At 40.6% G+C, this 17,912-nt stretch overlaps 1 protein-coding gene across 1 annotated transcript in view; it reads right to left on the minus strand.

Moving 5' to 3' along the window:
• Nucleotides 1–3,723: 3,723 nt before the first annotated feature.
• aggf1 (angiogenic factor with G patch and FHA domains 1) overlaps nucleotides 3,724–17,912 on the minus strand; it is a 136,851-nt gene continuing 122,662 nt past the window's right edge. Inside the window, exon 15 of the mRNA XM_042058545.1 lies at nucleotides 3,724–4,009. Coding sequence (XP_041914479.1) covers nucleotides 3,797–4,009 — 213 coding nt within the window. The 3' untranslated portion in view covers nucleotides 3,724–3,796. The remainder of the gene's footprint in view (nucleotides 4,010–17,912) is intronic.

Here is a 17,912-nt window from a genome sequence, read left to right on the forward strand (position 1 = left end):
GCCAGTACCTTTCCGGAAATGTTGCCATCTTTGCTGCCATCTTTAGGGGAAAGTCCGTAGGAGTCGTTTGCCAAGTGTGCTCTGGAAATTCACAATTTCGTCGCCGTTTAAAAAAAAAAAAAAAAAAAAAAAACATAGTCCAGTATTTCTTTTGAAATTGAAATGAAGTTGTATGGACTGGACTATGTTTTTTTTTTTTTTTTTTTAAACGGCGACGAAATTGTGAATTTCCTATCGGATGTGTGGATTTTTGGAAGAGAAAAAAAATGCTTCAGATGAAATAATTTGGCGGACCTCCTGCAGTACCTCTGCGGACCCCCAGTTGAATATCACTGATATAGGATGTTGGATATTTGACACATTCCAAAAAAAAATTAGCACTGGTTACGAGGGATGAATTTGTGTCAGACCAATGTTGATGTTGTCACAAGGCTTTAAATAATTTAAAAACATTTCCTTATTCATTATTACTAATTTATGCTAATTAAAACATTAAAATCCATTTAGCCTGCCGCGATGGCCTTTTGAAGTAAAACTAATAAATCCAAAATAATATAACTGACATGACACAAGACCCTTTCAAAGATCAAAGATCCCTCTAACCCAAACCACCACTTTTTTCCAGCTTATTCCCCCTGAAAGACATTACAGATTGAGAACTGGACCCAGACGTTTAGAAAACAGCCTTGTTTTTGAACACAACTAAACTGAAACAAACAATGAATTACTTTTATTATTAGGGGTCCGAGCAGCGTAGCTGCAGGACCCCTATTGTTTCTGTACCGTTCATTTTTGGCCAAAAATCTGTAAAAGTCATACTGCAGCCTAAACCGTAACTCCAAAACTCTTCAAATTTTCAGGTATGGTTACCAGTACCCCCCTCTGCCCATAACCCAAAATTAGGGGTACTGCACCCAAAGGTGGCGCTGTTGGAAAAAAAAAGTTAATTATGCTAATTTCTCTTTACCAGATTGACCTAGACTCAAAATTCTTCTATAATATTAATCTCTAAACTCAGATGCATCTTTTTGGCCCTGGTCTTATGGTCTAAAATTTTTTACTTTTGACACAATTTCATGGAAAAGCCAAACATTATAAAAAGTTTCACACTCTTCAAAAATAATCAAATCTTCACCAAAATTCTCACAGACAATGTTTAGACCAAGCCTCACAAAAGTTATCGCTCAGAATTTTGATGTTTTGTTCCATTTCAGAGATATAGGCCAATAAAGTTAGACCACTTAGGCCATTTTTCCTAGATCACCTATATTCCCATTAACCGTAAGTCCTAGAAACTTCACATTTTCAAGTATTGTTACCAGTACCCCCCACTACCCATAACCCAAAATTTGGGGGTACTGCACCCAAAGGTGGCGCTCTTGTCAAAAATGCTTATTTCTCCTTACCAGATTGACCTAGACTCAAATTTTTTTCATCATATTAATCTCTACGTTCAGATGCATCTTTTTCACCCTGGTCTTATGCTCTAAAAATGTTTACTTTTGCCACAATTTCAGAGAAAAGCCAAACATCATAAAAAGTTTCACAGGCTTCAAAAATTATCAAATCTTCACCAAAATTCTCACAGACAATGTTTAGACAAAGCAAAAGAATTTGGATATGTTTTTCCATTTCAGAGATATAGACCAATAAAGTTCGACCACTCAGCCCATTTCTCCTATATCACCTATATTCCTATATGAGTAATTTTTTTTCCCTTGGAGAACAACCATACAACCATCATTATGTGGATACCATTAACAGTGCACATTTTCAGATCTGTACTCTTTTTTATAAAGCCCTTAATTCTATTGTCAAAAGTATGCTAGGAATTTTCTTGATGTGTGTTTGCCAACACACATTTTCACCATGTGAATGTGACAAATATGTAGGATTGTCACTGGCTCAGTGGGATAATGCCTAGTGCTGGTGTTTGTTAGGTTGAGAGTTCGAATCCCCGGTAGTGCTTTAGGCTCTAGCTCGAATACTATTGGTTATTGAAGATTCACACCATTGAACAGCACCTGAATGACATCAGGCAATCAACATACACAGTCATTAGTTGCCAAGAATCAGAATGCCGAGACACTCTGACATTTAGGGGAACTTCTTTGTTTACTATTTTTCCTTCATCATTAAGTCTATCATATTTATATTTCAGCCATTAGTGTTCTTCTCTACAAATGTCTAATTGCCCCAGAATTTCAAAAAGATTTCAGGTGTACTCTTTCAGGAAAGCCCTTCATTTTATTGTCAAATGTATGCTTGGAGTTTTTCTTGTGTGTTTACCAACACACATTTTCACCATGTGAATGTGACTGCTCAATGTGTATGATTGTTGGTGGCTCAGTGGGATAATGCCTTGTACTGGTGTTTCTTAGGTTGAGTGTTCGAATCCCCGTTAGAACTTTAGGATCAAGCTGCACATGCTATTGGTCATTTAAGAGTCACACCATTGAACAGCACCTGAATGACATCAGCCAATCAACATTCACACTCATCAGTTGCCAAGAATCAGAATGCCGAGACACTCTATGACATTCAGGGGATCTTCTTTGTTTACTATTTTTCCTTCATCATTAAGTCTATCATATTTATATTTCATCCATTAGTATTCTTCTCTACAAATGTCTAATTGCCCCAGAATTTCAAAAAGATTTCAGGTGTACTCTTTCAGGAAAGCCCTTCATTTTATTGTCAAATGTATGCTTGGAGTTTTTCTTGTGTGTTTACCAACACACATTTTCACCATGTGAATGTGACTGCTCAATGTGTATGATTGTTGGTGGCTCAGTGGGATAATGCCTTGTACTGGTGTTTCTTAGGTTGAGTGTTCGAATCCCCGTTAGAACTTTAGGATCAAGCTGCACATGCTATTGGTCATTTAAGAGTCACACCATTGAACAGCACCTGAATGACATCAGCCAATCAACATTCACACTCATCAGTTGCCAAGAATCAGAATGCCGAGACACTCTATGACATTCAGGGGATCTTCTTTGTTTACTATTTTTCCTTCATCATTAAGTCTATCATATTTATATTTCATCCATTAGTATTCTTCTCTACAAATGTCTAATTGCCCCAGAATTTCAAAAAGATTTCAGGTGTACTCTTTCAGGAAAGCCCTTCATTTTATTGTCAAATGTATGCTTGGAGTTTTTCTTGTTGTTTGTTTACCAATACACATTTTCACCATGTGAATGTGACTTATAATATTTGTCATTTCTTATTCATATTTAGTTGGCTCTTCCACTTGACAAAACAACTCTGTTTTTGCGTCGTTTAACAAGCATCAGGAATATTCCGCCAAAGGAGTCACAATTTAGTTTGACCTAGGCATACCTCAATATAAAGTGATCTACTCAATAATTTGTGTTTTGTCATTACAATAAAATTCTTCTTCAAGTTATTGTGTGACAGACAAAGGTTTTTCATCTAATTTTGTTGGCCTCCTCAGCTGGCTGTAGGCTAACTGACAAAGATAAAGGAATCCGTCTGCATAGCCTACCTTGAATATATAACATTTGAGACTTTCCCTCATGTGGTAGGCTTAAATAACTTCAGTGCCATTTAAACAATTAATAGTTAGTACTTTCATGCCAGTGAACAACAATGCAACCTATTTCTAGAAATAAAGAGATACTGTATCTTTCACAAATTAAAGGATGAAAGGGCCACATCATACAGGCATTTTGTAGACACCACATGAAAAGACTGCAATAACAGTTGCAACTGGCTAATTTTATTATGAATTTAACTTGCACATACAAGAAAGAACAACCATATTCTGCAGTCAGTCTGTGGACTCCCCTTTTACCCAGGCTTTGAATGATTTGTCTTCAACTGCGTTAGAAGTCAGAGGAGGTGGTTGACAAGTCTCCGCAAAGCGCTCCTGGGCTTTCCTCCACTTTTCATGGGTCTTGGTTGAAGACAAAGATGCATAATCCACAACCACAGACATAGAGGAGCCAAGTCCAGACTGAGCCTTCCGTACCTGTAGTTGGATCTAAGACACCACAGAAAGAATGATTAGATCTAAGAGCAGGGACCGTGCACAGACATTTAAGGGGCCATTGCTCTTTCCGGGGGGGGGTGGGTGGTAAAGAATATTCTATAAATTACATATGGCTATTTTCATTACAGTAATATCATTTGGGTGTTTGCTATCTATTTGAGTTTTTTTTTTGGTTTAGACATTGTTCAGAGCTTAAAGCAAATATGTACCATAAGGTTATCAGACATTTTTTAAGATATAATCCTAGCCTATATCCAGGCCATTTTCAGAACTTAGCAGTCTGGCCCATGCCTGAGCCCTGTTACATTACTTATTTTGTGTGCATGATAGCTTACTCTTAAAAACTGACAACAAATTTAGACTATCATAATAGCCTACTCAGATAATGGTTTACATATGCATATGCACTGCTAGTGATAACAGCCTTTGACACTTTTAGCACAGACCAGCCCAGGAGACTTTCAGAGCCCATGTAGCTTAATGTCCCAAAACGGCAACAAGTCATTTTACTCCCCGTAGGCTATGTGCTCATTATAAAGAAAGTTCAACGTGTCCCAAAAACAGCTATCAATTAATCACCAAACGTCAGGAGCAACACCTTGCAAAAAAATAAAAAAATAGGCCTAGGCCTAATAATGGTTGGAATGGAAAGATGCAAGTTATGTTTTAAAAACAAATGCTCCCGTTACCCCGCAGAAGTTTCAAAGTAACATACACCCAGTCTAAGCCTAGGCTACTTCAGAACACCTAATCGACTGTCTGTAGTAGGCTACAACTTCGATTCAATAAAAAGATTTCTAAAGAAAAACGTCGCATCATTACTCCAGCCTGGATTCAAACTCAGGACTGCAGACCTGTTCTGGAAATACGTGCATTAACCCACTCGACTGTCAGAGAACGCTAGCTGCTTTGAGTAGGCCTATTGGGTAGGACTGTACATTGGTTGCTGTGGCACAGCCTTGAGTGACCGAATTCGTTTTCCTTTGTCATATAAATGCTGTCATTTTGTTAACATTACTGTTAAGGAGATGCTGTAGGAAAGGCTATATATTTCAACCTCGTTAGTGTAGTAAAAAAAAAATATTACTATTCACGAGGTTTCTGGGCAGCATATTTATGTTCTGTTTAGTGTTGTCACGATACCAAAATTATGACTTCGATACGATACCATAAATATCACGATGCTCGATACTGAAACGATACTACGGCGAAATCCTAAGATATCTGGAAAAGAAAGGACTCATACCTCCTCCAAGTGTATTGAGTCATTTGTGTTGAATTCGGTGCACTTTTGTAGTGTGCAGGTCAATTCTGGGTTCTAAACTTCCTACATAATTATTTTTATAGTCAGTAAAATAGTAGGCCTACTTTGTGTGATTAAGTCCTTTATTTTTTGTTATAGCTCATTTACATTGTGTTGTGTTTTGCCAATAAAGTAGCTTTAAATAGCCAAACTAGGCTAGATCAAGGTCAGTGTTGAAATTACTGCATGCAAATCATTGAATGCTATGCAGAGGGGCCTAATCTTTAGGCCATCTGATGTACAGTATAGGCTTTCCTAGGCCATCCCGTGTTCATGGGATTTCTTTGACAGTTGCAAAGGGAAAAATGTGAGAATAGTCTTCTTTGCGCCCAGTGTACAAGTACGACGTTCCAACCACTCAGGTCTTCGTGAGATAGGCCTACAACATTACCTGTTGCAATATGTCTGTGTGCATTCCTACGTCTATTTCTTTGATAACATGATTTGCTACCACGTAACAATAAGCCGCTATTATTATTAGGACTCAACACGCTTTGGTGGTATTATATGCTGTGGGCTTTAATTAGCGCATTTCGGGTAGCCTATCCTACATCTGGGCAATACTTATTGAACAAATTGCAGTCTACATGCCATGACAAATATTACCAGTAGTACTGACCGAACATGAAATAGATTGTTTACAAGTTATGGTAATGTTATTCTGGCGTGAACATTGCGATTTCATCACGTTAGCACCCTATGATTACAGCTAGTTATGTCTCGTCAAAATGATTACAGCTCGTTATGTCTCGTCAAAATTCATTGATGAAGGAAGGTTCGCTTTATCCCAGAGTACCATACTCGTTTCACTTAGGCTAGACTAAAACAGAAGAGAAGAACTTGGCACTAACCATGCAGTCGTGTTTTCTATAGCATATTCGTTAACCTGTCGTTCTTTGAACAAAAATGTTGGGATATGTCTGCGAGGTGTTTAGCCAAGTTCCATGCGTAGCCTACTGCTTTTAAATGACTTTGAAACATATTTCACAAACGGGCCTCTGTGTACCTGATGGCTTGCCTTCACTATTCGCGATGTATCCGAAATAGTTGCAGATTTCACTTTTCACCTTTTGTTTTATCCACAAGGCCGAGGACGGTCGGCAAAGAACTACTGTATGTTGACGTTGGCTGCGCACTCACTCACTCAGAGCTGCCTGCTTGACACGCCCACTTGCCTAGATGCGTGCAAGGAGCAGTGAGAGCAGCAGTTCACGCAGACACAGAACGTTAATTTTAATAAAGTATCGATTCTAAAAACATCGGAAATCGTATCGTTTTTTTGCGTGAAGGCATCGTGATACCTTTTTAGTATCGATACACCGTGCAACACTAGTTCTGTTAGCAAGCGAACTTCTCATGACTGCCGACAAAGTAGCCTACTGCCAGCTGACGAAGCTCTCATTTTAAAACATTACTGAGAGACAGGCACTGTACAATCAAGAAATCCTACCACTGAATCCAAAACTATGTTTGACATTATGTACAAAGCTTATAGGCTACAGTGGACTAGCATGTTGCAGGGGCTGCTAAAAACACTGACAAACAACACACTGAAAACTCGGCCAATCAAAGCCCTTGCTGTCGAACGCTCCGTCCGGTTCGACCGGGGAACGCCACAGCGAACTTATGCTGCCCCCAAGCAGCTGCAGTTGTACTTATATTTCACGCAGCTGCGTGAATCACATTTTTCGTGAATGAAGTGTCCATTTTTACCTAGTACCCACTGTAATTTTACTTTTTCTCACAAATATATTGATCATTTTATTTGATTTTCATACTCAGTTCATTAACAAAGTTCAATAGTTATATATAGCTACACATTTTATCCTCTCTCCACCGTGCTTGTTTTAATATGGGGTTGACGTCTGACATGCCTGACCTGCGTCTTTGACCGGAGGATGCAAGTAAACTTCACCGCAGTAGCCTAGCCTAAGCCATAAGCCCTCTAGGACTAGGCCTACTTACCCACAACAAATTCATGCATCTGCCTCATCTGCTGGAGTAAGGATGAGGAAATATTTAATAAGTTAACTTTACAGGCTATGGGGGAACTATGCACCTTCTGCGGAGCTTCTGTGTCAATGCAACATTCTCCGACATCCAAAGTATGTCCACCAAGGATCTCGTTGCAACAAAATCTGCATGGCTTGCAAGGATGGCAAAATAATACCCTGTCTCTGGACTGTTGATCGCGTTCATTTGAAGCCTGATCGACAAGATCCCAGATCGGATGTGCACAGTCAGTCAAACCAACTGAAAACTGGATTGTTCAACATAAGATCCCTCACCAACAAAGCTTCTCTCGTCAGCAACTTCATTGTGGACCATAAACTAGACTTTCTATGCCTCGTGGAAACATGGCAGCAGAGCAATGATTTCTTCCTTGAATTTCCCCTGGGGATCAATAAAGTATCTATCTATCTATCTATCTATCTATCTATCTATCTATCTATCTATCTATCTATCTATCTATCTATCTTCCACCTGAACCAAGCAGTCCCACATGGATTTGTTTACATCTGTAAAGCCCGCTCATCCGGGAGGGAACCAAGGGAACAAGGCATTAAGATCAATTTCCAAAAGATGATTTTATATTCCTCTTTTTAGTCAACTTTAGCATGGGTTCAAAAACTTATGAGCCTAACTGTATATATATATATTTCTTTAATATATTTTTTTAGTTGCTGTTAAAATGCCTACTAGCGCTGGAAATCGAAACACCTCACCACCAGCATATGTAACATGTTTAAAACTATTAATTAAGTGTTAGTTAGTATAATTAGTATTTTAGTATATTTAGTATATTCTTTATCTTCTACTGTCCTTATTGCTTAGTTGTGTTTTTATATTATATACTTGAATTACTTTTTCTGCTGTTAAAGAATGTGTATGTGTTGTCTGTATGCTGCTGAGACCTTGAATTTCCCCTGGGGATCAATAAAGTATCTATCTATCTATCTATCTATCTATCTATCATCTATCTATTTTACATACCGAACTGTTCGGTTCGGTTTCTATCATCCCTTTAAAATTAATGGTATTGATATTTGCGAAGATCTAACTTTCTTAATGATAAATAATTGTATCATTGTATGGTTCTAGATAATGGCTGTTAGATGGTTGCGTCAGCTGAACCCAAGCTATCATTAAGAAAGTTAGATCTTCGCAAATATCAATACCATTAACTTTAAAGCGTTTAATCGTTAAACGGATATAGCGTTAAACGGATCACAACATGGAAAGATAGCCCCAGGGAAGCCCGAGGGGGGGGGGGGGGGGGGGGGGTGTGGCTTCCCTGGGGGACACAAGGCTCACGACCCAGGACAATGCAGTATCGACAACGAGTATTCAGTGCATCTGTGGCAAAATGTGTAGGTCTGAGAGGTCTGAAAATTCACCAGTCAATGCAAGAGCAGCAGAGAGCACCACAATGCGCAGATTCCCAATCTGGTGAGACAAGAGGAGCAGGGTCAGGAAGCACCCCACAGTACACAGAGCCTCCATATGCAGCAAACTGTGCCACCTTGAATACCATCACAGACAGTGCGGATCAGATGGCCTAAGGCCAGCCAGACAGCACAATGACAGGGATTTGATGAGGATGTGGACCTGATGTTGTAATCAATAGCCAAGGGTGATGTGGAAATGAGACTGCAGAAATTGACAACTGCAGAAGCATTATGTTCCATATAGTATCAGAAGACTTATTACAACGGATTCCATTTCAGAGTCAGAACAGGACCGATAACATCGGACTGGTGCAGGTTTGAAGTTGGCATCATTACAGGCTGCACCATTTCAGTCATCCTGTTTGCCCTGGCAAAGAACATGTTGGTTAAATCGGCTGGTGCCCAAAAGATCTGGGATCCACAAGCCTTCATGGACGACCTGACGGTTACAACAGAATCAATGCCTGGTCCTAGGTGGATTCTGAAGGGGCTTGAGAGTCTGATGAAGTGGGCCAGGATGTCTTTCAAGCCAGCAAAATCAAGATCTGTTGTGCTGAAGAAGGGAAGAGTTATCGAGAAATCAATAGAGGACATCCAAATTCCCACCATCACAGAACACCCCATCAAAAGCCTTGGGAAAACATTTGATGCCACACTCAGGGACAAGGCAGCAATCAGAAACACCTGTAGGGAGTGTGAGCAATAGTTGAAAGAGGTTGACAGGACTGGCCTCCCAGGGCGGTTCAAAGCATGGATATACCAACACGGCATAGTACCAAGGATCCTCTGGCCACTGCTGCTCTATGAATTCCCAATTTCTACGGTCACTGAATTGGAGAGGGTAGTCAGCCGGTTCCTGAGAAGATGGCTGGGACTACCGAGAAACATCAACAGCACTGCTCTGTATGGGAACAGCTGCAAACTGAGGCTCCCCCTCAAATCCATTGAGGAGGAGTTCAAAGTCTTGCGAGTAAGAGAAGTGCGGTTGCGCCACAAAGTGCTGGTGGGAGCTATCGCCAGGGAAAGAGCTGGCCTTGGAAGCCTGGAAGTTCCCAGATTTCACAAAGCACAAGGAAATGAGCAAAGACAGTTGATCCAAGAGGAGATCAAAGCAGCAGTGGAAGATGAGAGGACGGGGAGAGCAGTAGCGATGAGACAACAAGGTGCCTGGACCAAATGGGAGCAAGTGATGGAGCGCAAGGTCACATGGAATGATCTCTGGAAGATGCATCCACACAGCATTAAGTTCCTCATCCAAGCTGTTTATGACATCCTTCCTAGTCCATCCAATTTGCACCGCTGGGGCCTCACAGAATGACCAGCCAGCCCCCTCTGTGGGAAAACTGGCATCCTGGAACACATCCTGAGCTGCTGCCCAAGAGCCTTCGCCGATGGCCGCTATCGGTGGCGGCATAACCAGGTCCTCCGGCTGATTGCTGAGGCAATCTGCAGCGACATCAGCATCTGCCGGAAGACGGGGGCAGTCAGGAACACCGTCCACTTTGTCAAAGAGGGGGAAAAAGCAAAACAATATCAGAAGCTGATGGGGCTGCTCTTCACCGCACAGGACTGGAGGATGGAGGCAGACCTAGGCAAACAGCTGTGCTTCCCATCCCATATCAGACAGACGAGGTTGCGGCCAGACATCGTTCTGTGGTCTGACTCATCAAAGCAGGTCCTCATGCTCAAGCTCACCATACCATGGGAGGAACGGATAAACGGAAGAGGGAGAAGTATGAGGAGCTGAAGGCCAGTTGCCAGAGCAGAAGCTGGAGAGCCAAGTGTTGGCCCGTGGAGATCGGTTGTCGAGGCTTTGCAGGCCAGTCACTATGCAAGGCATACACCGCACTCGGCTTAATGGGAGAGAGACTGCTAGTGAGACTGGTGCTAAGAGGTTGCTGCTAGGGCACAGGCCAGGGTTTGATCAGCCCTGGTCGGGTCGCATGAGTGAGGGTGTATGATGTTTGAAAAACCTGAAACACCCAAAGACCTCAGGGAACATCACTGATGATGTGTCCTAGCACTGAATCATGAATATGTATCGGAAAGAGTCAGAATTATCTTTTGAAGTCTCCATTTTTGCATTTTTTTGTTGATTCAATAGGTGTGTATAAGATGGACTATACATCTGCACAATGTATATTGGATAAAACATGAATATTCTATTTCTTGTGGACATTGCAAGACCCAATATGATGCATCTATACATTGCTAAGGATATACATTATGGCAAGAAGGTAGGGAAGCACCAAAGGCAGAGGAAGGGGAGGGGGGGCATTTTAGATTAAATTTAATTGAGACATAGTAACAGGTGTGATAGTAGAAAAAAAATCCTGAGCCTAAACTTTTTTCCCTGGGAGGTAAGCGGGCCCCTAAGCCAAGATATATGCCCTGATTAATAGAATTGTCAAGCAGGATCCAGGGGTGTGCTCCCCTGGGAGAAGATTTTGATAAATAGTCCCTTAGATGATAGATTCTAGTGATTTTTGTGGATATAAATGGACATCATTCAGACCTGAGATGAACAAACCCAATACAAACCTATATTACAGTAGCATCTTTGTGTAGAGCACCAGAGCACCTAGGACCCTGGGCCTGGTAGGCCTGTTCACTAATTCATCCCTGCTTTTAACTAGTCACTTAGATAGATAGATAGATAGATAGATAGATACTTTATTAATCCCCAAGGGGAAATTCAAGGACTCAGTAGCAAATAGACTTTACACACAACATGCACTTACAGCAGAAAAAGTACTAAATATACTTTAAAAACTAAATCAAATATCAAGTATCAACATACAGTGGGCAGTGCTTCACGCGGCATCACGCGACTTTAATTTGTATTTTTCCAGTGACGCTGCAACGACGCTGCAACAACCGGCAGAGGTCTCAAGTGAGCAGGGTGTCTCGTAAAAAGAAATGGAGCTGGAAAACCCTACACAGACTTCACTACAGACTTTAGCAGACTGGTTTAGATATAATTTAATAGCCAGAAATATGCCTGCCCTGCCCTAATAAAGAAATATTTGGTTAACGGCGAGTGAATCCCGTTTGCAGCCGTAGAAGAAACGCAGGACAAATTAAACATTCTGGTTTTCTCCGAGTGCAACGATGATAGACAGACATCATTTGGACAAAATATAGAGCATATTAACCTCCGTTGCTCAGCCAAATGCCTTCCTGTTACGTCCTGTTATCACAGAGTTACAGGCGATAAACGATTTTTGATGGTCACAAGTTTACTTCATTAGCGTTTATTTTGATTATTAAAGAGTGTTTTTCATTTAAAGGCTTGACGTGCTTATTCAGAAGAGCATTTAGTGCTCTCCCCAATCCCAGACGTTCACATTGCATGTTTGTTTGTAATGGATGCAACCGCGAGATACGCTTGTCATAGGCGCCGATACCGTGGGTGCTCCGTCTCTCGGGCACCCACTGAAAACATCGAGCACCCACGTGTGCCAGCTTACAGTCCCGGCTAAATTTACATTAATTTAAAATCAAACATTGCAGTTTATGTTAAATTCAGCATCTCTCATAATGTTGCTGTCAATTCCCTACTCCATATACCAATGAGAGCGTCTCTCGTATGAAAATTCCTGACACTTCCCACCTGAAGAATTAACGCGAGTCTTTGTCGGGTCTTCAGCCCCGAATGTTTAAAATGTATATAGCCCTGAATATCATTTTAAAAGTAGTCTGACAAAGCTTATCGTTTTGTGACACAGCTAAACACTGGTACCTCATAGAACGTCTATAACATAGCCTAGGTGGTCGCAACTCACAAAAGTAAAGCAGATAGAAAGAACTCCCGCAAATCTAGCCTACAACACGCAGACAGCTTCATGCGCAGGGGAGAGAGTGCGCGCGCGCACAGGTGCTTTTTATGATTGTTGGCTTCTGATGGTATCTTGCTAATTCACTGAACTGCATTAGGTGACACAAATGGTATTGCCTTTATCTTATAACTCCTTGTCTGAGCAACTACCAGGCCTATGGTTTTTTAAAAGTTAGATGTTCCCTGACAAAGACATTCGAAAATTAAGAATGTTTATTGACTTTTAATTTACTATTAAAAAAATACACTCATTTTTGCAAACTCCCTTCATTCAACCCTTGAAGACATCGCGGTCTGGTGCGCTATGTAGATCGTTTCTCGTACCATTTAATTTCTCAGAATTTAGGTCTACTAGGCCTACAATAACGTCATCACCAAATACATCTTTTATTTTTAGTTGATCAACCACAAAGAGTAGCATAGGCCTACTGTGCACAGTGCACTGACGACTGTAGCAGCCCAAGGTAACCAGTTGTTGTAGATGAGAGGCAACCCCTTGTTTCAGATAGCCTGGACAACATGTTACCTGGGTGTTGCATACATTATTAATTAATGTTAGCCTACAATAGTTAATTGATTCGCGTAACATATTAGTTGGCTCAAAGAGTAGGGAATCAGGATGGAGAGAGTCACGCGTGTGTTGCTTTTGCGGGATCGAATCCAGTTTAATGCTAGTTTTCAAAACATATATTTTTTACATGTCTTTTGTCCGAGTGGCTGTAATGCAGCCGAGCGCTCATGGCGTATGAAAAGCGACTTCAAACCGCCTAAAACAACTTGTTTGTGAATGTCTGACAACTGCTGCAGCGCATGCACGCGCAAGGAAACCAGTAGATGGAGAAACCAGAAGGCACACAACACCGGAACGATTTTAAGGCTATTTCGCATAGGCTACTCAATGGTGCTATTTCACACGCATTATAGCGAGCCCCACTCACCGGGGTTAGGTGGAAGGTGTTAATAGACGATTGGCGTAGCCTACAGTGGACTAGGGCTGTCAAAATTGCTCAAAAATGACGTTCGAATATCCCCTCTAAAATAAACACATGTATTCGAATATATTGGAATATCTAGGCTATATTATTTGCGCATTATGTCAGTGACGCGCATCATGTCATCTGTTTTTAACTTTTTGTATGGTTATTGCTTGACAGGGGGGGATCCCAAGCAGCTTTCAGCCATAAGGCATTTCCTAATTCACCCTGATATTCAAAATGTTGAAACTATTTCGGCATAGCCTATAAGCAGTTTAATTAAATGTAATGTTAGTTGTAAACAAACGGGCTACTTGGTGAGGCTTGGCCTCACAGATGCGCTCGTGCCTTAAATGGCAATACAAATCTTCACGATAGGCCTATTAACTGACCGCCCGATTCACATTGGCTGGGGGGCAGGGGGGGCCATCAGACATTTGTTCCCAAGGGTCTATGAATTGTTAATCCGGCCCTGCCCCCAACGAACGCAACTTTCCACCTCTGAGACAGCTGAAAAGAAGTCTAGAGGACTCCTAACTCACTAAGACCTACTTATTGTAGGCTGCGCAAACCACAGGCCTTTTTTTGGGCAAGCCTGCAATGGAGGTTAGCTTTTTACTAACAGGATGCATCGTTCAACTAACCAACATGTACGTTTACGACTGTTTCCCAAAACTGTCGTACTTACATAGTACTGTAAGTTTGGACCATGATAGTTTCCAAACTTCAGTAGTCTGGACTAAGGTGGTTAATGACGTTTAGTAGCACGTGAACGGGCACCTGCACATACTTCTGTGGCGCATTGCGTTAAGGCCGGCAGATGACAGCCGCCGTTGCACAGCAGTTGCCAGTCCCCTGTCCAAGAGTTCGAATCTAGGTTAAGATTTTGACAACAATATTGACATTGTTGTTTACCTAAGTTTATCTTTTGTGCAGATCATATTATCAAAATCAGAATCAGCCTTCTTGGCTTGGTTTGAGTAAACTAACAAGGACCCCCCCCTCCATGAAAATCAAAGGCTACATATTCTCAGCTGACTCGTCAAAAAGTGCGCACCACCTTATTATTATCTGCAGGTGTGTGACTTTTACTTACGTGCACATGGCTGCAAATTGACTTTTAATTTATGTATTGTCTGCCTTGGACATTTTAAAATATGGATGTATGGTGGTTAGAAGTGTAAATATCAATTAGAAACCTAAATATATTTATAATTATTAATTTGCAAACAAATAACTGGCGTCAGTGACGTCTTTGACATGAACATCCCTGGAACTATGCTTCTACTAGCATTCTATCACAGGTCGAGAGGTGTAGTTGTAACTACACAACTTTACGATAGTGGTTGCGAATGTTTGTTGCTACTATGGTTTTGGGAAACACTAACGTAGTGTAACGATGCATTGGACTATGTAAGTTCCAAATATGAATGTAATTCTGCGGCATAAAGCAGATGTATTTGTTTATTGTACAGAAAAATAAAAATGACATGTCAAGCTGTCAATTGACTACATTGCAGTCAAGAAGTAGGGCAAATTAATTTACAAAACCAAAACGTGGGTCATAGTTGTCTAAGCCTCTACTGTATAGCGTAGCCTCTACTGGCTCAATTATCACACCACTGTTTTGATTTGCGTAGTTGCGTTAACACAACACTGACAATAATGTAGACAGCAAATTTCGATTTCCGTTACCACCGTGTAGTCAAGCCTTAAGCCATACCCAAGTAGCCTAAATCGAGGTAAATCAAGCTTTTTCAGACGGGGCGGCAGGCAGAGCGACTAAAGTGGCCATTTGAAAGCGATGCCCACTGTAGTGTGCGTAAGGATGCTTAAGGATGATCAAGCATGACAGGGCAGGGACTGATCCTGTAATTCAGAGTGCAGCTGAGGTTGATCGCTTCCTTGTTGTCCCTGTCCAGGGTGCCATGGTCGTGGACCCCTCAACAGACACAAGCAAGATGCAATATACAGTTGAAAGGGTGGGGATAGTAATATGGACATATAAGAGAATACTGTATAATGTAGACAAGATAATATAACAAAACTATGTCAGTGCAAGAATAGGTTGAGGTAAAAGGGTTACAGCCATTGGTCAAGTATTGAGTATAATGTATTAAGGTAACACTTTAGAATAACATGTGCTTATTAGGTATTAACAGTGCATAGTTAGTTAACTGTTGTTATCCTTTAATAACATTAACTAACTGTTAACATGCAGCTTGTAAGTGTTAATACGCAGTCTTTTAAGTTACTTACAAGCATATTTGTTAACAGCTGTAAGTGTTAACAAGCAGCTTGTTAATGATTGTTAATGGTGTATAAGACAAAGAGGTGGATAACTAATACGCTTATAAGACCTTTCTTACCTATTTGTAGTAAATTTTGCAGCCCCCCCCAATCTAAAGTGAGGACCATGTAGCCTATAGTTCCACAAGCCCAACCTTCTATCTCACTATATACTGTATCTATCTATCTAGCTTGATTTAGCTGTGAGAAATTCAAAGTTGCTGCAGTGAGCAGGAATTGAACCCCGGTCTCCTGCGTCAGAGAGTGCATCGCTACTTGTTGATGTTACTTCCGATGTTCTATATTATACTATGCTTTTTACAAATATGTTTCTGATGGAAAAGTGGTGTTTAATTAATGCAGCAACAGACCACGAATGTTCGCCTCTGTTCAAGGCAAACTGAAACATGTTTCAGATCGATCACGAACGTTCGCCTATGTTTGCAACTTTGAACCAGAGCTTTGAACGCACCCACTTATCGTCTTTAAGCATTTGATTGCTAGGTAACCAAACTATATACAAAGCTGGCATATCTTTAGACTGCTGACAAACTGTTTTATGCGTTCACTGAACAAAGATTATGGAAATTAAACACCTTAACACACATTAAAAGGCTGCTTATTAACACTTACAAGCTGCATGTTAACAGTTAGTTAATGTTATTAAAGGATAACAACAGTTAACTAATGAATTGTTAACTGCTTATTATGCACTGTTAATACCTAATAAGCACATGTTATTCTAAAGCGTTACCGTTATTAAGCATCAAGTACAGTCCAGGAGGGAGGGAGGGGTTGTGCAAATCTGCTAATATAGAATGTAAACAGACTATGCAGGGGGAGGGAGGGGTTGTGAAAATGTGCTAATTAAGGTTTTGCACCTACGTCATAATGTCATGTGACCGTTTGTTTACAACTAGAGTGGTAGGCAAGAATGGTAGGCAAGGCACTGCAGAGAGTGGTAGGCAAACCTACAGCAGTCGGGTTGCATAGGCGACACATAGTTACAAATAGCTTCAAAATTGAAATTTTAATATCAAATATTGACCGGGATGCCGACCACTTGTGTATGCCCTAACAGTTGGTTTTACAATAAGAAGCAAAAAGGCGACAAACGACTGTTTCGCCTACCTATCCTCGTGGTTGTGGAGAATGATCGTTAGCAGCTGTGAAGTCTTTTATTCTCAAGATGGCCTAATGGTGTAGCCTACTGTCTACGAAGACGTAGGCTAAAATACAACTATCTACAGTCATCCAAAAATGAATTGCCAGAGATAGGCTATGAAGGGAAAAAGTGCAACATTTTAAACATGGCAAGATTTTTTTTTTACAGTTTGTTCTAATTTGTCTCGTGAAATTCGTGCTTGTGGACATCAATCACCTATCTCCTGTCCTTCTATTTCACGTTATCATGAGTGTCATTTGATTATATAATCACAACAAATGTTAATAAATGAAAACAGAATAGGCTTATGTGCTATAGCCTACAGGTCAGTTAGGCTAACTCCCGTCTGTCAAAATAAACTGATTTGATCCTATGAATTGTTTAGCGATCACACACAACAACTTAACACAGCAACCTCAAACACCACTGTTGAACCTAGGCTACTGCTTCAGTCATGTAAGAAATAAGCAGTTTATGAATTATCTTTACCCGTTTAATCAAGTCCACATGAATAAAATAACAGCATATTTAAAGGCTGAGCTAGCATAACAGCCTAATATAGCCGATGCTGCAATGAACTAGTAATATGTTTGATAGTACACCCAAAAACAGCCCCCCAAAATTAAGGTCCTTTAGCACTATTACTCAATCTGAGCTTGGTAAAATTATAACTCAAACCGGCTCCTCAACATGTGTTTTAGATCCAATCCCTACTACATTCCTCAAAAAAGTATATGATGGCTTAGCTCCCTTTTTTCTCAAGGTAATAAATACCTCATTAGAAACAGGTATATTTCCAACTGCTTTTAAAACCGCTGTTGTGAAACCTTTACTTAAAAAGTCAAATCTTGACCATACCAATCTGAGCAACTACAG

This window comes from Alosa sapidissima, chromosome 13 (assembly GCF_018492685.1).
Source record: "Alosa sapidissima isolate fAloSap1 chromosome 13, fAloSap1.pri, whole genome shotgun sequence".
NCBI classification, from domain to species: domain Eukaryota; kingdom Metazoa; phylum Chordata; class Actinopteri; order Clupeiformes; family Clupeidae; genus Alosa; species Alosa sapidissima.